The following is a 23,739-nucleotide window of genomic DNA, read 5'->3' as shown; positions in this document are numbered from 1 at the left end:
TAAACGTAGCTGTCTGGCAGAAAGCAGAGAGTAGGGATGAAAGGGTCCTTCTAAGGATGGCAGCCAGTGATAAGTGGTGTTCTGCAAGGCTCAGTGTTAGGCCAACAACTTCTCACTTTATATATAACAATCTAGATTAAGGAACTGAGGGCATTGTGGATACGCTTGCAGATGATACAAAGATACAAAGGTAGAGGGACAGGTAGCATTCAGGGGGAGGGGAGGCTGCAGAAGTATTTGGACAGGTTAGGAGAGTGTAAGAAGTGGCAGATGAAGTACAATGTGGGAAAGTGTGTGGTCATACACTTTGGTAGGAAGAATAGAGGCACTGACTATTTTCTAAATGGGGAGAAAATTCAGAAGTTTGAAGTGCAAAGAGACTTGTGAGTTCTACTCCAGGATCCTCTCAAGGTAAACTTGCAGGTTGAATATAAAAGCAGAGATGTACTTCTGAAGCTCTATAAGACTCTGGTCAGACCACATTTGGAGTATTGTGCACAGTTTTGGGCCCCATATCTCAGGAAGGATGTATTGGCCCAGGACCGTATTCAGAGGAGGTTCACAAGTTTAGAAGGAAGAGGGGGGAATCTAACTGAAACATACAGAATGCTGAATGGCCTGGACAGAGCAGATGTTGGGAAGATGATTCCATTGATAGGAGAGACTAGGACCGGAACACTAGGACCAAAGGGTGTAGCCTTATAGTAAAGGGAAGATATCTTAGAACAGAGATAAAGAGAAACTTCTTCAGCCAGAGAGTGATGAAACTATGAAATTTATTGCCTAAGGGGGCTGTGGAGGCCAGGTCATTGAGTATATTTAAGACTGAGATAGATAGGTTCTGAGTATCAAGGGGAACAAGGAGAAAGCAGGAGAATGGGGTTAAGAAACTTATCAGCTTTGATTGAATGGCAGAGCAGACTTGATAGGCTGAATGGCCTAACTTCTGCTTCTATGTCTTATGGTCTTATGAACTGAAATGTGGAAATAAGATGAGGAGTAAGTTCAAACTAAAGATAATTTTAGGATTAATATTCTTTCTGACCGACATTTAGAATACAGCAGGAAAAGGTTTGGATATATTTAGGAAATAATTAGATGCTAAGACATGGAAATTGTAGATCCTTCTTGATTAATAAACTAATATCAGATATTCTTCCCAATATCAGAGGAATGCTATTCCTCATCTGTAATTATCTTCTAAACCTGCAATGCCATCACTGCAGGAATAGAAATTACAGCACAAGTTTACATAGATACTTTGCATTATAAAAATGGAAATAAGACTTTAAAATAAAAATTAGACAATACATATCTTTAAAATGATGAATGTTCTGGGAGAGAAATTAGAGAGGGAGAGATCAGAGGTCATGGCTAGGGCATGGCATCTCAGGGCCAGAACTGTCAACAGTTGGAATAATGACAGTAAATTTATTTCAAAGTGTTGTAATGTTTAAGATTGGTTTATCGAGAGGCAGACAGACCTCCTGGCCTAACAAGGAGCCAATGTACACTTCAAAGTACAGGTTAATAAGTGACAGGACTGCATGCTAGAAAAGGCATGGAATACTGGAAGTCAGATAAGTAAAATGATAATTTAGCAAAGAGTGAAGAGCTCAAACCAATGGTGTGATAAATTATCAATTTGGAAGCATGTACATGAGAGCTAGGAGGACCCAAGAATATATCACTGGAAAATACCTGAAGTAACAACTCAAAAACAAGAATAGGAATAGAATCCATTGTAGGTTATCTTTTGGCCATGTTTAGATGTACAAGAATGAGACTAGGTGAGTGTAACCCCAACTATCTGAATGATATTGGAAAGGAGTTGGAGCAGAATAATATAGCCAACCATGTCAAAGTTGCAACCTTCAATTCTGTCATTCAATAAGATCATGGATGATCTGACTGTCGTCTCAACTTCCCTTGCAATCCTTAACTCTCTTCTATGTTATAAATCTAACTGTACCTTGAATAAATTTGATGACCCAGTCTCTACTGCTTACTGAGAAAGAGAATTCCACATAAAATACCCTCAGAGGAAGAAAAAAATCTGCTTGTCATTGTATTAAATGGAAGACCACTTTTATAATTTTAATACAATCATAAATGTAGAATGTGCTTATCACATTTCTATCATGGCACAGCTACTTGAGTGCAAAAATAATTCAAACAAATTAAATGCCCATCATTTAGGACTCAATTGTTTTTACAAGAATTCTGATCATTTTAAAATGACAGATTTAATGCCGATTGTCACAGGACTTTTTCTGCCTTGAATCACATCTCTGCCTCGTCAGAGAGCTAGTACAATTTCCCTGTTTGGATTTTGAGCTGGTCAATCCTAGGACTATTGCATTCTTTCATTTTCTTTATTACAGTGTAAAAAGAACAAAATAATTCAGTTGAAGTGACATTTCTCCTGCATGCGCACTGCCAAATGGAAACATGCATCTTTTACTATATTTCACAATAATGCAAACAATAGCCTTCGATTTGCCTTCATATCAAGTTCAGAAAGACAAAAACAAAATCCATGCATTTGTTCAAACATGAACAAAAACTGGCCTCCAGCCACTAATGTGATTTTTGACAATGAAGTGTAACTTCAAATACTAAAACTGAAGTCTTACCACATAAGAACAGTAGAGTTTGTTTTAATCTTTATTTTTATCAGAAGATGGGGATCATTTATTTCAGTAAAACTAATGATTCTGAATATTTTAACTTAATAACAAAACTCTAAAAATATATCATTTTTGAACAGAACTCTACGTCAGATAATGATGCTCAATGTCAGAAAACACACATTCTTATACATTCCTATTGGGGATATATAATTAGCACAATTGCTGTTGTGGGGGTGAATTCTAATAGTGACATGTTGAGCTAAGCTTATTTCCATGTTGTAATTTTTATATTTTCTCCAAAATCCCAATGACAATTACTAGTTCTCGATGAAGTCACAATTTGAAATTGCATCTTTAACAGAAAAAAACACAAAGCCATTGGTTTACTATGTGTTAACCACTGAAGACAATATTAAAAGTTTTGGAGTAACTTTACAAGGGATTCTGTCCATGCCATTAATCTGCAATAAATCTTGCTGTTAGCCTTATCGAAATTGTCAGATGTACTTCCTAATTACATTGGAAATATCTATTTTGAAGTATAAAATCATGTGGTCATAAGAAAATTATAACAATTGAAAGACGACCAGGAGATAACGATTTAAATGATTTTGGCAAATTTCAAGAATGAAGCTTACTTGTGCATTCCACCTTCTGTGTTCCCCATCAAGTTGACGTATCAGTTTTTCAGCTGCTTCTATGGTCTCCTGAGCTTTATTTACTTCTGCTTCCAGTTTAGCTGCTTCAGTTGTTCTGATCTGGAATCTATTTAAACAAATGGTGACACAGTTTTTGACTAATTCACTAAATAAGTAAGCATTTAAAAATGCAATGATCACTGACCATCAGTGACAAAGGATAAGTGATTTCAAATCATTGCTGAAATAATCAGATTAAATTTGAAGAGGTTTTTGCATAGAGAGGGATGTTGAAGTGTGAAATATTTTGATATGAGGACTGGTTGAAGTAGACATTGGGCAAAATCTAATAAAGCCCTGTATAATGTGGGCTATGGTGAGAAATCTGACAGAATTGAGAGAGAAATCCAGTGGGGACTTCCTTGACATTTGGATCTGGCGTCCAAATGAAATTCTCACGAGGGAAGCAGGAAAATGCCTATTTCTGGCGATTATTGATTATTACCTGTGTTATGAAGGTTTAAACACTTGCCAGTTAGTGTCCTAGATCTTTAAATAAAACATAGGTGAGACAATTTGTTTAATTTCGGTGGCTTGTGGTAGTTTAAATTAGAAGTGAGAGAAATGGCTCTTAAAGTTGCTAAAAAGGTTCTGGGGTTTGAAGATGATTCCCAAATTTGCAAAGAAAGTTTAGAAAGAAAAGACCATACTCTTAGAACTGCAAAGAGCACCAACAAGTTCAGACTGCTAGCTCTCTATAAAGTACCTGTCCATAAGAAAGATTGTGCAGCAGAAGACCAAAGAAAACATGACCCAGCAAAATAGAGGAAAATCTACAAAGGAGAATTGACAAAGCTGGCTGGTTTTGAAACGTGATTTCTTTATGTAAATCTTAATCAGGGTGTTTTCTTAATCGGACTAGTATTGTAGAGTGGAAGGTAAAAGATAGGTTTAAGAGAAAGAAGTTGTAACTACTTGTGGTTTTAGTGTTGTCTGTTGGACTTAAATCTTGCTGTTAGCCTTATCGAAATTGTCAGCTGTACTTCCTAATTACATTGGAAATATCTATTTTGAAGTATAAAATCATGTGGTCATAAGAAAATTATAACAATTGAAAGACGACCAGGAGATAATGATTTAAATGATTTTGGCAAATTTCTGACAAGTTCAGGACAAATGTGACAAACTGTGTAGGGCAGCAGTGGACTACCAATGTTTGTCAAGGTGTATAACAGCTTTTTAAAGGTAGCACTGGTACCAGGGCTGACAATCTGTTCTGGGATATCCCAGGAGTGGTGAGCTCTCCCAGCTACAGCAAGTGATAGAATCTAACTGGCACTGGATGGAAGTGTGCCATTGGGGTGTGGTAGCTTGTTAATGTGGTAAATTTGGGAAGATTTGAAAAAAACCCACTAAGCCTCATGGAGACAGAGGCCAAAATATTCAGCCGATTGCTCTTTTTTTTAAAGGTAATATTAAATAATGGAATAAAGGAAATTTACAAATTTATGGGAAAAGACTGATCCTGTCTGAGTTTCGGATCATTCCAAAGAAACTTATTGATAAGATGGGAAATATCATGTCCTCTGTTCTGTTATGGTTAATATTAATATTGAGTTAATATTATCATATTAAATTTTAATTCTGAAAAATATCTTCAAATAAACTTTTACTTTTCCTTAAGTTCAGCCACTTTGCGTCCCACACTGCAGAGCTTGACTTCCAGATTCTGTTTCCTCTCTTCCGTTTTACTTAGGTTTCTGGTCAAGAAAAAGATAAAATGCTGAAGACATGCTGAAAATCACTTTGGTATGAGAAACTTATGCAAACCATCATTAAACAGAATGTTGTATCTTTTATATCATCAGATTATCAAATTGATAAGTTACAGCAATGATATAAAAGAATCGTGGTATCATTCCTGAATACTTAATACAATAGTTACACTCTTGCCTTTTCCGCATATTCAGATGCAGACTGCTCCCAGGAGGACTAGTTCCACCACAGACTGCTCCCAGGAGGACCAGTTCCACCACAGAACACACCAGATGGCCTCCTTTTTTCGAGATCACAATTTCCCTTCTCACGTGGTTGAAGATGCCCTCCAACGCATCTCATCCACATCCCACACCTCCGTCCTCAAACGCCACCCCTCCAACTGTAAAAAGGACAGAACCCCCCGGTCCTCACTTTCCACCCTACCATCCTTCGCATTAACCTCATCATCCGACAACGTTTCCGCCACCTCCAAACAGACCCCACCACCAGAAATATATTTCCCTCCACACCCCTTTCCGATTTCTGCAAAGACCATTCCCTCCATGACTACCTGGTCAGGTCCACAGCCCCCAGCAAACCACCCTCCCGTCCTGACACCCTCGCCTGCCACCACAGGAATTGCAAAACCTGCACCCACCCCTCCTCCCTCACCACCATCCAAGGCCCCAAAGGAGCCTTCCACATCCATCAAAGTTTCACCTGCACATCCACCAATGCCATTTATTGTATCCGTTGCTCCCGATGCGTTCTCCTCTACATTGGGTAGACTGGACGCCTCCTCGCAGAGTGCATCAGGGAACATCTCCGGGACACCCGCACCAATCAACCCCACCGCCCCGTGGCCCAACATTTCAACTCCCCCTCTCACTCTGCCGAGGACATGCACGTCCTGGGCCTCCTCCACCACCGCTCCCTCACCACCCGACGCCTGGAGGAAGAACGCCTCATCTTCCACCTCGGAACACTTTGCTACCTTCTCCCCAGCCCCACCCCCCATTTATCTTTCCACCTTGGAGGCTTTCTGCCTGTATTCCAAATGAAGGACTTTTGCCCGAAACGTCAATTTTCCTGCTCCTCGGATGCTGCCTGACCTGCTGTGCTTTTCCAGCACCACTCTGATCTGAACTCGGGTTTGCAGCATCTGCAGTCCTCACTTTTGCCTATATTCAGATGCAGGCCTCATTTTACCTGGAGAACATTATAACACTCTCAGAATGTGTCATAATTAAAATGGAGCCACAACAACATTCAAAGCTCAACATTATTTAGGACAGTTTGACCTGAGCCCCTGCTGCTGGATTCAATTTGCATCTGTAGGGTTTTATTTCCACTTTTCCTGGTCCATCAGCTTTAGATATCAAATAATCAAGGTGGTTCCAACAACAGAATATACCCAATGTTCTTCATTAAAGCAAAGTACACAAAAAAAACTGTAAGAACTGTATGTGTAAGATTTCTGCAATCACAAGACAACCCTTTTACATGGACACGTCCGAAGATCAGACAGGAACATGATCAACCTCCATCTCAACTTTTCAACATAAATCAATCGTCCTCTCTGAACAAGCCAAATTTTTGCTGTGAAGTAAGTTGTTTTATATTCTTTTCATGTAAAGAAGCTGCCTTGACACTATCCAGTCTCCAGCACATGATCAGTTTGACGACTGCCGAATATCACAAATGTGTCAAGTTTTTCAGTCAGTTTGATCAATTATCTCAAAGACTTGCTTGCGTCTCCTAGGAATGATGCTTATCTCTTGCCTTTCATGAATGTGAATATAAAACTTAGCTTGTGCTAGCTGTTCACTACGACCACGATCTAAAATGGCATACTTGTTTGAGATCTCCTAACTTATCCATCAAATACAAATAAATTAAACAACTCAATTCTAGAAATGGCTTTCCATGATATTTTAATACTGCAAGTGTGGAAGTTGTCATCAGTTCATTTATTTCCCACTAGTTGCTTTATTGTTATCACTGCATAATTTTAGCCATTATTTACCACTACATTAAAAATTACAAGAAACGCCATGGCAAGAAACCTTGAAATTTTACAAAATTTATTAAACTTGATTTTAAATGTTATATTACTCAGAATTGAGACATGGTGTTAAAGCTTTTCATCTGTCACTCATCAGGATAAAAGCAAGAATGCTACATTTCAAAATGTCAGAACAAGTTATACCATGGACAAGGGATGCTAACTTTGATCTCCTTATTTGAAAAAGGGTATGTTAGATCCAATTCAGAGAGAGTTCAATTGATTCTTTCCTGGAATGAAGGGCATTATATTATAAAGAAAGGTTGAACAGATTAGGCCTATATACACTGGCATTTAGAAATGGTGATTTTATTGAGTAATGTGTTGTGCAGCAGACAAGAGGAAGCAGGTACAGCCTAAGAATAAGAGATCTTCCTTATAAGACAGAGATAAGGAGATGCTTTTTTCCCATTAGAGATCATGAGTATGTTGAATCCCCTTTTGCAGAAAGCAGAGAGGGAAGTTTGGGTCTTTGAATTCATTTAAAGAGTAATTTTTTTTAATACAGGAATCAGATGTTATGATAAGCAGACAGGAAAATGCAGTTAAGACCACAACTACGTCTTCCATGATCTTATTGAATAGAACAGCTGAGACAAAGGGCCTCCTCCTGTCCCAGTGTTCCAAGTTCTTTTGCATGCTTGGACAAAGCATTGACAGAGAGAAAATATTAGGGAATTACATGCTTCTCTTCAGCAGAAATGGCACAAAGCTTGAACATATTCCTTTGGTTGACAGACAATATATATCCTGCATTTGAAAGTATGCTTTGGACAATGAGAATCGAGTAACCAACAAATCAGCAACTCCTAACCCTGTGGTATATAAAATGTTGTATTTAATGTTGTGTTTGTCAGAAATTTGGCATTCTTTCACTTTTCCTGAACAGTGCAAGATGAGCATCATTGGCAACTTTCTTTCTCTTCAACAATATTGAAGAGCTGTACTTAAAATGTGAGCAGTATATATCTATTTAGTAACAGATGTCAGATAGTAAGTCATATCCCATAATCTGGTGTCTAAGTTCAGGTTTGTTTTTATTTATAAAGCCCTTGGGTTTCCCACAAGATTTAGTATATGACTGACATTTCCTCCATTATTCTATACCGTTGTAATTCAATCCCTGACATCAATTATTCTGCATGCAAATAATGAGCAGATGGTACACTACCATACAGATTTCCCCTCCACTTTGAACACAGACAACAGGAAATACTTCACAAAGATGAGAATCAAGCAACATAAATCAATAAAATATATAGAGAAGAATTATTGACACAATCTTTAAGTACTCACTCAACTAATGCAGCCTGTTCTTTTTCAAGAGGTTGAATCTTCTCCAGCACATATGAATATTTCACATTAGCTCGGACCCATGCAGCCAATGGAGCAGCTGCAGCACTGGCGCGCTTTGCATTCTGTAAATTAATTATCAAATTCATAGCACATTTAACAGATTTCACACAATACAAACAAAATAAATTTGAACTTCAGATTATTACAACTGCAAGAGTTTCTAGCAATATCAAAACAAAAATCATGGTTCATTCTGATGTCAAGAAAACTAAATGAACAAACAGCATTAATTGTTTTATTTTCCAACTGTCATTCACTTAATTATTTCTAATAAACTTACATAAAACAATCTTCTATTATCAATTATACCTTAGGGTCAAATGAAGCACTGTTTTTCTGTAAGAGTCCTTCTACACTCTCTCGTATTTCTCTGCTGATATTCCAGGCATCAAAAGTTGCTATCTCTTCTCTCACTCCCCGTTTTGCCAAGAAACTGTGATAATCAAAATCAAATGTTAAAGTGCCATGTTCTTTCAAATCAGACATTGACACCTCATTATATTACAAACTATTTTGTGTAAAATATGTTTTGTTTGTGTGGAAAAATAATTGGTATCAAGCCTTTTTTTAAATAAAAGAGCTAAAGTACATTTAACCATTTTCAAAAAGCAACCACTTTCTTCAACTAATAAATAGAATGCATTATTTGGCTTCAGATATTACTCCATTGAATATTTGTTTATTTATACCAGAGGTGTTTGAAATCTTTTCCTAAGAAGAACATTCAACAAATACAAAGATTCTTCTGTTGACCCTTTAAAACACTGAGCTGAGCAAGGTAGTGAGAGGTAAAACAGAGAGATCTAGGGAACATAGGTACATAATTTTTTGAAATTTGTGTCACAAATAAATAGGGTGGTTAAGAAGGCTTTTAGCACACTTGTTTTCATTGTTCAGACCACAGAGTATAGGAGTTGGAGCGTCATGTTGAGGTTGTACAAGACATTGATGAGGCTTCTTCAGGAGTACTGTGAGCAGTTCTGGTCACCCTGCTATAAGAAGAATGTTTTTAATTTGGAGAAGGTTCAGAAAAGACTAACCATGATGTTGCCAGGAATGGAAGGTTTGAGTTAGAAAAGTAGGCTGGATAGGCTGGGACATTTTTCACTGGGATTAAAATGGGACATTTTGCCATACATTAAGAACATTTCTGAACTAACAGCCAGACTACTACGACCACTAGGACTCATAACAGCACACAAACCAACAGCCACTCTCAGACAACAACTCACCAGGACAAAGGACCCGATACCCAGCATGAGCAAAACCAACGTAGTGTACAAAATCCCATGCAAGGACTGCACAAAACACTACATAGGACAAACAGGAAGACAGCTAACGATCCGTATCCATGAACACCAACTAGCCACGAAACGACACGACCAGCTATCCTTAGTAGCCACACACACAGATGACAAACAACATGAGTTGGACTGGGACAACACTATTATTATAGGACAAGCCAAACAGAGAACAGCCAGGGAATTCCAAGAGGCATGGCACTCATCCACAGATTCTATCAACAAACGCATCGACCTGGGCCCAATATACCGGCCACTGCAGCGGACAGCTGGAACTGACAACCGGAAGCGGCAGAGAAAAAACCACTGTAAATGCCGGAGGAAACATCACAGAAGCGCTTCACAGGTGGCTCCCAAGCACTGAGGATGTCACTTAGACAGGGGACGAAATGTGTGCAACACAAATTCCCAGCTCGGCGAGCAGAACCATGACAATTTTTCACTGGAGTACAGGAGGTTGAGGCGTAACCTTATAGAGGTTTTTAAAATCATGAGAGTCATAAACAAGGTGAATAGCAAGAGTCTTTGCCTGAGGGTGGGGGAGTTCAAAACTAGGAGCACATTTTTAAGGTGAGAGGAGAAAGATTTAAAAAGAAAATGAGGGGCAACTTTTGTTTTAGACACAATGGTTGTGTGAATAAACTGCCAGAGGAAGTGGTGGATGCAGGTATGGTTACAACATTTAAAAGACATTTAGAAAAGTATATTAATAAGAAAGGTTTGAAGGAATATGTGCCAATCTGAGGCAAGTGGGACTAGTTTAGTTTGGGAACATAGTCAGCATGGACTAGTTGAACCAAAAGGGTCTGTTTCCAGGATGAATGACTCTGTGACTCTATAACACCTAAAATCAGGCTACATCGCATTGGTTTCAAATATAAACATGCATATTAGCATGGGAAACAACTTGTTCAGCTAATGCAAAACCACTTAATTATATGCACAAAAAAGTGATTTTGTCCTTTCTACAATTGTTCTTTTAATTCAAAGTGAAGAACTAATACTGAGATGAAGATAAACAAAGTACTGCAAATGTTGGAAATCTGAAACAAAAAAAAGAGACACAGGTCTGGGATTTTACAATTGACCTCATCATCCCAGGCTACAAGAATCATCAACAAGCCTTAATTCTGAATACAACCTGATGGGTTCTCTGGAGTCCATCTACGGGAGGAAGAGGCCAGATAGAGGGAAGCCTTGAGCAGGGAATGAATACAATTTAAACTACATTCTAAAAATCAAACAGTAGCTTCTTATAATTTTGTAAGATAGGAATAACGTTAAATGAAGAACAGACTAAAAATATATCCTTAAATTATATTATTTGATCCAATCTTGATTACAGACCACAAGAAAACCTACTGGAATTGAGAATGTCACACTTTGGTAGCAAGAAAAAAATTAGTTGACAATGAAACCAAGCTACTTTGGCACAGCAAAGAAAAACCTTCCAACTTTAACTATTCAAGTGGCCATCATATCACATACCATTGCCAGTAGATGAAAATAGGGGAATTTTTCTAATTCAAAACATCCTCAATTTAGTATGTTTTATACAGACACAAAATGAAATGTCTACAATTATCCTTTGTACCATCATCTCTCATGTTCAAATGCTGCATTTGAACATGAGAGATGATGGTACACTCGATAAATGCAGCATTTGAACATGAACAATACAACATCCTGATTGTCTAATACAATATGGATTAATACCTCAAAAATCCTCACCTTTTCATGCTGACCCATGAGGTATCAAAAATACCCATCAAACGTAACACTCCCTCCAAAATATCCCTGATGACATCAGGTGGCATTCGTAGTGACCGGATTTCTGAGAGTGATTCTGGCTTTATATTTCCCACTGCTCGTTTGGCTTCATCTACATGAGGCTGAAAATGAAAAAAAAGAACTGGAAATGTTGCCGCTGCCTTTTGGTGCAACAAGTGCTGCAATGTTGAGACATATGGATGAATTTTAACATTACAATTCAGAGAAAAGTATCACGTACCTAGAGGTTTGAGAAGTAGGTTTATCAATCGATTTTTCATTGTGGCAGGGAATTAACATCCAACTATTGGACTACCAAACCAAATAGAGCAGGTCAACATCACGTTTACCCATGACCACTTGTTGCATACAAAGAATCCCAAAGTTAAAGATGGTTACAAGATCAAAGCAAGTCATTTAAATTCAAAGACTCAGTTGTTTATAAAAACGATGCACCTAGTGTTATGATCAGCTAAGGAGGAACCAAATGGCTTCCTCTTTTTCCACTCTATTTGACTACAAGAGATACTCTTGTCAATTCTCATCATAGCATCCCGACAGTGTGAACACAGGCCATTTGGCCCAATACGTCCACATCGACCCTTCAAAGAGAATCCCACCCTGACCCATTCCCCTACCCTATTACTCTACATTTTGTTATGGTTCTGTTCGCCGAGCTGGAAATTTGTGTTGCAGCCGTTTCGTATATTGGACCCAATATACCGGCCACTGACAACCGGAAGCGGCAGAGACAAACCACTATAAATGCCGGAGGAAACATCACAGAAGCGCTTCACAGGAGGCTCCCAATCACTGAGGATGTCACCCAGACAGGGGACGAAACATCTGCAATACAAATTCCCAGCTCAGTGAACAGAACCACAACAACGCGCACCTGAGCTACAAATCTTCTCACAAACTTTGAACTCTACATTTTCCCTGATTAATGCACTTAGCCTTCACATCCCTGGACACTGTGGGCCATTTTACATGGCCAATTCACCTAACCTGCACATCTTTCAACTGTGGGAGGAAACCCATGCAGACATAGGAAGAATGTGCAAACTCCACACAGACAGTCGCCCGCAGCTAGAACTGAACCCCGATCCCTGACGTTGTGAAGCAGCAGTGCTAACCACTGAGCCACCATACAGTGTGTGTTTAACTGGCTACCTGTTCCGATCAGAAAAGACACAGGCAGACTGTTTTTCTTGAATTTTAAAGAAAATGTAGGTTAGCTTGGGTTGTACACAACCCAGATTAAATTAAATGATAAAATATTGACTTTTCAGGCACATACATACAAGTTAGAGTGGGGAAGAACAGCTCAATTAAGTTGTGATGAGTGTTGAGGCTTCAGGATGATTTCAAGGGTCTGGCTACTTTTCCTTCAAAGGGGAGAAAGACAGTGGGAAATACTCTCAGAAATCAGTAACACATCCCCTCTAAAGCTTTCAAATCTTTCTTAAAGTCCAGATCCCAGGACTGGATACAATACTCCACTGCCCTACAAATATTAATTGTAACTTCTTTGCTTTGGAATTTTATACAAAGTCAGGACCATGTATGCTAATTTTACCACTTTCAGCATCCACCCTCCTACATACATAAATACAAACATACCCATTCAATGACGTGCACACACAGCCCGAATTTCCCTGTTCCGGTATCCTTTTTGGAATTGCACCCTTCTGTTGACATTGCCTCTTCTTATTCATTCTATCAAAATATATCAGTTCACTTCTCTGCTGTAAACTGGATCTACCATGAGTCATACTTATAGAAATCTGGGGGTCAGTTAGCTAAATTGGTGTGAAAGGCTAGTTTGCAATACAGAGTGACACCAACAGCATAGGTCCAAATCATGTACTGGCTTACGTTACCATAAAGGTCTCTCCTTCTCAATCTATCAGCTTACCTTAGGTGCGGTAACCCTTGTGTTAAACTAGCACCACTCTAACAAAAGAACAGCCGAATTGTCCAGTAGGATAATGGCAACTTTTACAGCATGGAGAAAGATCCTTCAGCCCACTGCATCTACCTTGGTCAAAAGCAATCACCTAACCATTCTAATCCCATTTTCCAACACTCGACCTTGTATGCCTTGTCGTCACAAGTACACATTTAAATACATCTTAAGTGTTATGAGGGCTTCTGCATCTACCACCGTTACAAACAGAGTTCCAGATTCCAAACAACGCTTTTCCCCACATTTCCTGTAAACATTCTGCCCCTTGCCTTAAATCTATGGTCATTGGCCATGCAGCAAGGGAGAACAATTTTTCCTATCTCTGCCCCTTATAATTTTATATGTTTCAATTATGTCTTTCTCAATCTCTTCTGCTCTGAAATAGTCTATCCAATCTTGCTTCATAAATAAAACTCTCCAGTCCAAGCAACATCCTGGTAAATCTCCTCTGTACGGTCTCCAGTGCTATCACACCCTTCCGATAATATTAGATTCCAGAACTGCACACAATACTTAGGCTGTGGCCCAACTAATATTTGATACAATTTCAGCATAACCCACCCCTTCTCTTTAAACTCTAAGCCTCAATCACTTTATCCACTTGTCCTGATACCTTAGAGGACTGTTGGACATGCACACTAAGGTCCCTCTGATCCTCTGTGTTTTCCAGGGTCCTACCATTCTTCCTGTATTCCTTTCCCTTGTTTATGCTCCAAAGTGTATCACCTCACACTTATCCATATTGAATTCTATTTGCTACTGATTAGCCCATTCTCTTAGACTCTAAGTTATCCACTTCACTATTTATCATTCCACCAATTTTTGTATCATATGTTAACTCACTGATCATCCCTACTACTTTCACATCTAAATCATTTATATGAACCACAAACAGCAAGGGCCTCATCACTGACTCCTGTGGGTCCTCATTGAACACAGCCTTCTAACCGAAAAACATTCCTCAACCATCACCCTCTGCTTTCTTCCAGTCAGCCAACTATGGATCCAATTTGCGAAACTTGCTTGTATCCCATAGGCTCTCATCTTTGCTATGTCTCCCATGAGGGCCTTAATCAAAAGCCTTGCTGCAGTCCAAGTAAGAGGTGTACGTCCTCATTTATACACCTGATAACCTCTGAGAAAAATTAAATAAATTTGGTCAGACATGATCTTCCCTGAACACAACCATGCTGATTGCTCTTGATTAATCGCTGCCTCTACAAACGTAGGCAAGTTATGTCCCTGAGAATTGCTTCCAATAGTTTCCCCACCACTGAGGTTAAAGGGAGCAGCCTGTAGTTTCCTTGTTTATCCCTTGCTCCCTTTGAATATCTGGCGTACGCTGTGTGTTTTTGGTCATTATGTTTAAGAAAATATTTACTTACATTGGAGGTTCGATAAATTCATCTCTGGGGTGAAGTGATTATTGAGGATTCAAAGAAAATTGGACTTATATACTCTGGACCTTAGCAGAATGAAAGGTTACCTCATTGAAATGTACAAGATTCTAAAAGGATTTGTATACTGAAAGAATACAAAGTGTCAGGGTAGTCTCTGGATAAGAGGCTAAGATGAGAAGAAATTTCTTCACACAATGGGTTGTGAATCATTGGAATTCACTGCCTCAGAGGGTTGTTAAATCTCCATAATTTCAGATAGAGTAATAAAGTCATAGAGTCATACAGCATAGGAACAGATTTTTCAGTTCAATTAGTCCCTGTCGACTATAATACCGTGGGCGGCACGGTGGCACAGTGGTTAGCACTGCTGCCTCGCAGCGCCAGAGACCCGGGTTCAATTCCCGCCTCAGGCGACTGACTGTGTGGAGTTTGCACATTCTCCCCCTGTCTGCGTGGGTTTCCTCCGGGTGCTCCGGTTTCCTCCCACAGTCCAAAGATGTGCAGGTTAGGTGAAATGGCCATGCTAAATTGCTCGTAGTGTTAGGTAAGGGGTAAATGTAGGGGTATGGGTGGGTTACGCTTTGGCGGGTCGGTGTGGACTTGTTGGGCCGAAGGGCCTGTTTCCACACTGTAAAGTAATCTAATCTAATCTAAACTAGTCCCATCTGCCTGCACTTGGCCCATATCCCTCCAAACCTCTTTTATCCAAATGTCTTTTAAATATTGTAACTGTACTCACATCCACCACTTCCTCTGGAATTTCCTTCCACACAGCATTTTACATCACTGTGGAAAAACGTTGCCTCACACCCTTTTTAAATCTTTCTCCTCTCACCTTAAGCATATGCCCCTACTCTTGAAATCCCCACCATAGGGAAAAGATACCTGCCATTTAAAAACCTCTACAAAGTCACACCTCACCCTTCTAGGCTCCAGTGAACAAAGTGCCAGCCTATTGGGCTTTTCCTATTAACTCATATTTTCCTATTACATCCTGGTAAATCATTTCTGAACCCTCTCCAGCTTGGTAATATCCTTCCAATAACAGGGCAACCAGAATTGGACATAGTACTCCATAAGAAGCCTCACCAACATTCTGTACAGCCTCAACATGACTACCCAAGACTATACTTTTAATTGTATAAGTCCTGTCTTGTTAACTTTACCAAAATGCATATTTAACTAAATTAAATTCCATCTTCCGCTCCTCAGACCATTGTCCCAATCGATCAAGATCTCTGTGATAGACAGATGCTTGATGTCTCAGGGAATCCATGGATAAAGCAACACATCAGATGATCTACTCCTGTCCCTTTAACTTCTACTCACCTTTGGGTGGCACAGTGGCTCAGTGGTTAGCACTGCTGCCTTACAGCACCAGGGACCCAGTTTCAATTCCAGCCTTGGGTAACTGTCAAATTGGAGTTTGCACTTTGGGCAATGGGGGGAAGCCCATGCAGACATGGGGAGAAAGAAGGACTTAAACACTCAATAATAAAACCCTGGGGAGTGTTGCTGAATAAACACACCTTGGAGTGCAGGTTCTTAGTTCCTTGAAAGCGGAATCATGGTTGATGTGATCCATATGGATTTCAATAAGGCATTTCACACGGTAGACTGGTTAGCAAGGTGAGATCACATGGAATACATGAAAAAGTAGCCATTTGGATACAGAACTGGCTCAAAGGTAGAAGACAGAGGGTAGTGGTGGAGGGTTGTTTTTCAGGCCAGAGATCTGTGACCAATGGTGTGCCACAAGGATTGGTGCTGGGTCCACTGCTTTTTATCATTTATATAAATGTGAACGTAGGAGGTGTAGTTAGTAAGTTTGCAGATGACACCAAAATTGGAGGTGTAGTGGACAGCCAAGAAGGTTACCTCAAAAGTACAATGGAACCTTGATCAGATGGGCCAATGGGCCAAGGAGTGCAGATGGAATGCATTTAATTTAGATAAATGTGAGGTACTACATTTTGGAAAGGCAAATTAAGGCAGGACTTATACTAAGCTCCTGGGGAGTGTTGCTGAACAAAGAGATCTTGGATTGCAGGTTCATAGTTCCTTGAAAGTGAAGTCAAAGGTCGATAAGATAGTGAAGAATGTATTTGGTATTCTTTCCTTTATTGGTCAGAGCATTGAGTATAGGAGTTGGGATGTCATATTGCAGCTGTACAGGACATTGGTTAGGCCACTTTTGGAATACTGTGTGCAATTCTGAGCTTCCTGCTACAGGAAGGATGTTATGAAACTTGAAAGAGTTCATTTACAAGGACATTGCCAGGGTTGGAGGGAATGAGCTATCGGTAGCGACTGCATAGACTAGGGTTATTTTCTCTGGAGTGTGGAGGACCTTATAGAGATTTATAAAATCATGAGGGGCTTTGATAGGGTAAATAGACAAAGTCTTTTCCCTGGCATCGGTGAGTCCAAAACTAGAGGACATAGGTTTAAGGTGAGAGAGGAAAGATTTAAAAGGGACCTGAGGGAGGGGCAGCTTTTTCACACAGAGGGTGGTGCATGCATGGAATTAGCTACCAGAGGAAGTGGTGGAGCTTGTTACAATTACAACATTTAAAAGGCATCTGGATGGGTATATGAATAGGAAGGGTTTAGAGGGATATGGGCCAAATGCTGGCAAATGGGACTAGATTTATTTAGGATATCTGGTCAACATGAACAAGTTGGACTGAAGGGTCTGTTTCCATGCTGTTTATCTCTATTACTGTATATTCAAGTTAAGTGGATTGGCCATGCTAAATTGCCCATTGTGTCCAGGGAAGTGCAAGTTAAGTGGGGCTGTGGGTAGAAATCGGATGCTCTTTGGAGGGTCAGTGCAGACTCGATGGGCCAAATAAATTCCCTACAGTGCAGGTAGAGGCTATGATTCTATACCTGCACACTGGCCCCTTCCAAACATTATCTTTCCCACTTCTTTCCATCCATCTATGAACTGAGTGATAGAGAGTGAAAACAGAAAATATTTCAGTCTGGAGTATTTCCTCTAGGAAAAGGAATATTCTCTATCATTCATATTATCAAGCCTGGAGCTGCTTAAATTGCAATTTTAGCATTGGTAACGACAATGTGCACTTTAAATATTTTACTGTAAATACAATAAATAGTTCAGCATCAATTTGAAAGTACCACCTGTTTCCCTGAAAATCAAGATTTCCATAGTGTCCCTTTGAAAATAGATCTATTATGAAAGGCTGTCGGCAAAGTAAACAGAAACCATGGGTATTTAAATGTGGACTACCTGTTCTTAGATATGCTGCGTAGTCATTTGCTTCTTATCTAACTTACTTGGCTGACAATTTTAATTCCTCATTCCTGCATTACAAATAGTAGCCAGTTTTAATTGGTTTTAAAAAGGCACAAATAACCAGTAATCAATGTGACAAACAGCATTAATTTCCACTTCCCAATCTCAAGTCAAACAATGTGACTAGACAAGTCAGATTCCAGACAGGAACCTGGCTTGTTAAAACCATAACAAATAAAAATATGATCTAACAAAGTTGTCTTTCATTGAAATATAAGCGCATTGTGCAGGTTTTACTTTAGCAATGAAAGGGAAGTATTTTGGAAGGAATGAAGATAAAATAGAATAATCCAAACAATCTACTTAGCACACAAAATTCAAAGTCTTTAAACACAAAGTAAAAGTATTATCCCAGTAATCCCAAAATACTCCTTCATAAGTTGAAAGAAGCAAAACAGTTTTTGCACACACCCAAAACACATCCCATTACTGTTCCCAAAACACTACTTGTATAATACTCACACTATAGTCCCTGTATCTAACAGCTCTATCGGCTTAAGTCACTTACAACTTCAGATTTTAAACTGGAATCGTGATGGCTTCTTCTTTGAGCAGCCACAAACCTGAGCTTTGCTGTACACAGCTTTAAGTAAACGCTTCAGCATTTCAGTCTCAACACTTCTAATATTGAACTAACATTCACTCTTCAGCCCAAGGTAATCTAATTTAGTACACCCTTCTTAGGAGCACCTTTCCACTCAGCCATCCTATTCCAAGGTCTTTACAGTCAGAAGTCACACAACACCAGGTTATAGTCCAACAGGTTTATTTGAAATCACAAGCTATCGGAGCAAAGGAGCAGCATTCTGAAAGACTGTGATTTCAAACAAACTTGTTGGAATATAACCTGGTGTCATGTAACTTTTGGTTTTGTCCAACCCATTCCAACACTGGCACCTCCACATCAAAGTCTTCACAGGACTGCCCCTCTCAAAGTCGAAAGTGAAACTAAAAGTCTCTCCATTATGGGTGTTTCCCTTAAGCTTAAAATAAAACAAATTTCAGAACTCTAATAAACCTTTAAGGCTCCAATATTTACCATGCTGAGTTGCAAAATAATCTAATAAACAAAAGTCCATGAATCAGGCACATCCATTCACACTGCAGCCAGGCTTCAAAAGCTATTTTTGAAAGAAGTCACCAAGGTTACAAAACTATTTACAAGTTAGTTAACTTCACATACAGAGAAAATCCATATGTTACTAACTCAAAACCAGAAAGTCAAACTCACACCAAATGGAATTTAAATTTTATACATTTAAATCCCACAATTTATATTACAACAAGCATGCAAGTGAATATGAGCTCTCACTGATAGCCTACAGATCCAAGGTACCAGTTAAAGTAGAATGGAATAAAGTTAGTTAATGGTTCTTAGAAATACTACAAAGACCTCTCCAGCTCTTGCAGAGGCAGCCATTGAAGGAAAAATGGAGAGGGTGAAAACGGAAGCCGGAGTTCTGCTCAAACTGCTCTCACTCCTCCCCCATCTTGGACCAATCACATTCTACCTTGCAGTCAGAGCCCCATATAGTCCAGTACAGGTATACCCCTTCACAAGTGCAGGTGAATTGGAGCAATCAAAACAGAGGAATAGGCAGCCATTCAGAAAGTGATTCAGCACAGAACAGCTTTCACGTCTGCGCCAACCCATCTACATTAACCCACTTTTCAGCACTAGACCCATAGCCTTGAATGTTATGACATTTCAAGAACGCATCCACATAATTTTCAAAAGTAGCACATCAATTACCACATGCCCCAGGCGCTTCATTCCAGATTCTCACCTCTCTCTGGCTGAAAATATCTTTCCTCAAATCCCCCCTAAACCTCCTGCCCTTCACCTTATAATTATTCCCCTTGTGATCCCTTCATCTAAGTGAAACAGCTGCTTCATATCCACCCTGCCTATGCCGCTCAGAATGTATGCACCTCTATCGGGTTCTCTTTCAGCCTTCTCTGCAAAACGAAAACAATCCAAACCCATCCAGCATCTTTTCACAGCTAAAATATTCCAACCCAGATTTTAAAGAATACTTTCAATTAAACCTAGAATGAATAGGCATGCAATAGACAAAGCCCGCTGACACCAAATACATATACATCAATCTACGTATTTGCTTACAGTGCAAGTTCACAGTAATCCAAAATGAACACTGATACAATGAAGTGGAAAATAACCTTCTCCAAAACAATTATTTGTCATGCGTACAAAATAAATCCAATTGACATAGTTGGATCAGGAAGAACAAAGACGAACGATGTTAAAAATTCACAATAGTCAACATTGTCTAGAAGTGAAAACATTGACTTATAAATGAGAATCTTTATATTATTTACACAAAACTGTGATGATGCCATTAAATGTTAAGGGGCAATGGCTTGTTTCTCTCTTGTTACAAAGTTATAGCGTCAGAGAGATGTACCGCACGAAAAGAGACCCTTAGGTCCAACCCATTCATGCCAACCAGATATCCCAACCCAATCTAGTCCCACCTGCCAGCACCCAGCCCATATCCCTCCAAACACTTCCTATTCACATACCCATCCAAATGCCTCTTAAATGTTGCAATTGTACCAGCCTCCACCATTTCCTCTGGTAGCTCAAACCTTACACGTACCACCTTCTGCATGAAAAGGTTGCCCCTTAGGTCTCTTTTAAATCTTTCCCCTCTCACCCTAAACCTATGCCCTCTAGTTCTGGACTCTCCCACCCCAGGGAAAAGACTTTGCCTATTTATCCTATCCATCCCCCTCATAATTTTGTAAACCTCTATAAGGTCACCCCTCAGCCTTCAACCCTCCAGGGAAAACAGCCCTAGCCTGTTCAACCTCTCCCTATAACTCAACTCCTCCAACCCTGGCAACATCCTTGTAAATCTTTTCTGAACCCTTTCAAGTTTCACAACATCCTTCCGATAGGAAGGAGACCAGAATTGCACGCAATATTCCAACAGTGGTCTAACCAATGTCCTATACAGTTGCAACATGACCTCCCAACCCCTGAACTCAATACTCTGGCCAACAAAGGAAAGCATACCAAACACTTTCTTCACTATCCTATCCACCAGCGACTCCACTTTCAAGGAGCTGTGAACCTGCACTCCAAGGTCTCTTTTTTCAGCTACACTCCCAAGGAGCTTACCATTAAGTCCTGCTACGATTTGCTTTCCCAAAATGCAGCACCTCATATTTATCTGAATTAAATTCCATCTCAGCTCAATGGCCCATCTGATCAAGATCCTGTTGTAATCTGAGGTAACCCTCTTCGCTGTCCATGACACCTCCAATTTTGGTGAAATCTGCAAACTTACTAACTGTACCTCTTATGCTTGCATCCAAATCATTTATATAAATGACAAAAAGTAGTGGATCCAGCACCGATCGTTGTGGCCACTCCACTGGTCACAGGCCTCCAGTCTGAAAAACAACCCTTCACCACCACCCTCGGAATTCTACCTTTGAGATAGTTCTGCATCCAAATGGCTAGTTCTCCCTGTATTCCATGAGATCTAACCTTGTTCACCAGTATCCCATGGGGAACCTTGTCGAATGCCTTACTGGTCCATATAGATCACATCTACCACTCTGCCCTCATCAATCCTCTTTGTTACTTCTTCAAAAAACTCAATCAAGTTTGTGAGACATGATTTCCCACACAAAAAGCCATGTTGACTATCCCTAATCAGTTCTTGCCTTTCCAAATACATGTACATCCTGTCCCTCAGGATTCCCTCCAACAACCTGCCCACCAACCTAAAGTCAGGCTCACTGGTCTAGAGTTCCCTGGCTTGTCCTTACCACCCTTCTTAAACAGAGGCACCACATTTGCCAACTTCCAGTCTTCCGACACCTCATCTGCGGCTATCGATGATACAAATATCACAGCAAGACGCCCAGCAATCACTTTCCTAGCTTTCCACAGAGTTCTAGGGTACAGCTGATCAGGTCCTGGGGATTTATTCACCTTCAAGCATTTCAAGACATCCAGCACTTTCTCCTCTGTAATATGGACATTTTTCAAGCTGTCACCATCTACTTCCCTACATTCTATATCTTCCATGTCCTTTTCCACAGTAAACACTGATGAAAAAAACTCATTTAGTATCTCCCCCATTTTCTGCAGCTCCACACAAAGGCTGCCTTGCTGATCTTTGAGGGGCCCTATTCTCTCCCTAGATACCCATTTGTCCTTAATGTATTTGTAAAAATCCTTTGGATTCTCCTTAATTCTATTTGCCAAAGCTATCTTAAGTCCCTGTTTTGCCCTCCTGATTTCCCTCTTAAGTATACTCCTACTGCCTTTATACTCTTCTAAGGATTCACTCGATCTATCCTGTCTATACCTTACATTTGCTTCCTTCTTTTTCTGAACCAAACACTCAATTTCTTTCGTCATCCGGCATTCCCTACTTGCCTTTCCTTTCACCCGAACAGGAATACATTGTCCCTGAAATCTCATTATCTCATTTCTGAAGGCTTCCTATTTTCCAGCCATCCCTTTACCTGCAAATATCTGCCCCCAATCAGCTTTTAAAAGTTCTTGCCTAATACTGTCAAAATTGGTCTCTCTCCAAATTTGGAACTTCAACTTTTAGATCTGGTCTATCCTTTTCCATCACTATTTTAAATCTAATAGAATTATGGTCACTGGCCCCAAAGTGTTCCCCCACTGACACCACAATCACCTGTCCTGTCTTATTTCCCAAGAGTAGATCAAGTTTTGCACCTTCTTTCGTAGGTACATCCACATACTGAATCAGAAAATTTTCTTGTACACACTTAACAAATTCCTCTCCATCTAATCCCTTAACATTTTGGCAGTCCTAGTCTACATTTGGAAAATTAAAATTCCCTACCATAACCACCCTATTATTCTTACATATAGCTGAGATCTCCTAACAAATTTGTTTCTCATTTTCCCTCTGCCTATTAGGGGGTCTATAATACAATCCCAATAAGGTGATCATCCTTTTCTTATTTCTCAGTTTCACCCAAATAACTTCCCTGGATGTATTTCTGGGAATATCCTCCCTCAGTACAGCTGTAATGCTATCCCTTATTAAAAAGGCCATTGATAAGGGATAGCATTACAGCTGTACTGAGGGAGGATATTCCCAGAAATACATCCAGGGAAGTTATTTGGGTGAAACTGAGAAATATGAAGATGTTGAAGATGATCACCACCTGGCATTCTAATTGCACAAATGTTACTTGTCAGCCCGGGCCTGGATAAACTTCACATCCAGCTGCATTTGAACACAGATGGCTTTAGTATCTGAGAAGTCACAAGTAGTGCTGAACGCTGTGCAGTCAGCAGCAAACATCTCCATTTATGACCTTGTGATGGACAGGTCATTGATGAAGCAGCTGAAGATGGTGCATCTAGATACTACTTGGTGGAAATCCAATTGAGATGTCCTGGAGTCAAGATGACTAAACTTCAACAAACACAATCATTTTCTGCATGTTAGGTATGCATTAATCAGGGTAGAATTTGCCCCACCTCCCCAACTCCCACTAACTC

At 39.8% G+C, this 23,739-nt stretch overlaps 1 protein-coding gene across 3 annotated transcripts in view; it reads right to left on the bottom strand.

The window, feature by feature from the left end:
* The window catches only part of dync2h1 (dynein cytoplasmic 2 heavy chain 1), a 565,214-nt gene that overhangs the window by 296,305 nt on the left and 245,170 nt on the right, over positions 1-23,739 (bottom strand). For all 3 annotated transcript variants that reach the window (XM_043691805.2, XM_043691808.2, XM_043691806.2), the window contains exons 58-62: positions 11,483-11,643; positions 8,760-8,883; positions 8,391-8,512; positions 4,945-5,031; positions 3,272-3,398 (exon numbers count right to left, since the gene is read on the bottom strand). In XM_043691805.2, the coding sequence (XP_043547740.2) occupies positions 3,272-3,398; positions 4,945-5,031; positions 8,391-8,512; positions 8,760-8,883; positions 11,483-11,643 (621 nt within the window). The remainder of the gene's footprint in view (positions 1-3,271; positions 3,399-4,944; positions 5,032-8,390; positions 8,513-8,759; positions 8,884-11,482; positions 11,644-23,739) is intronic.

The sequence above is a fragment of the Chiloscyllium plagiosum genome, unplaced genomic scaffold, assembly GCF_037043375.1.
Source record: "Chiloscyllium plagiosum isolate Xiang-an unplaced genomic scaffold, Cpla_swu_hap1 HiC_scaffold_6, whole genome shotgun sequence".
In the NCBI taxonomy this organism is placed as follows: Eukaryota; Metazoa; Chordata; class Chondrichthyes; order Orectolobiformes; family Hemiscylliidae; genus Chiloscyllium; species Chiloscyllium plagiosum.
This window is presented reverse-complemented; position numbering and strand designations above follow the sequence as displayed.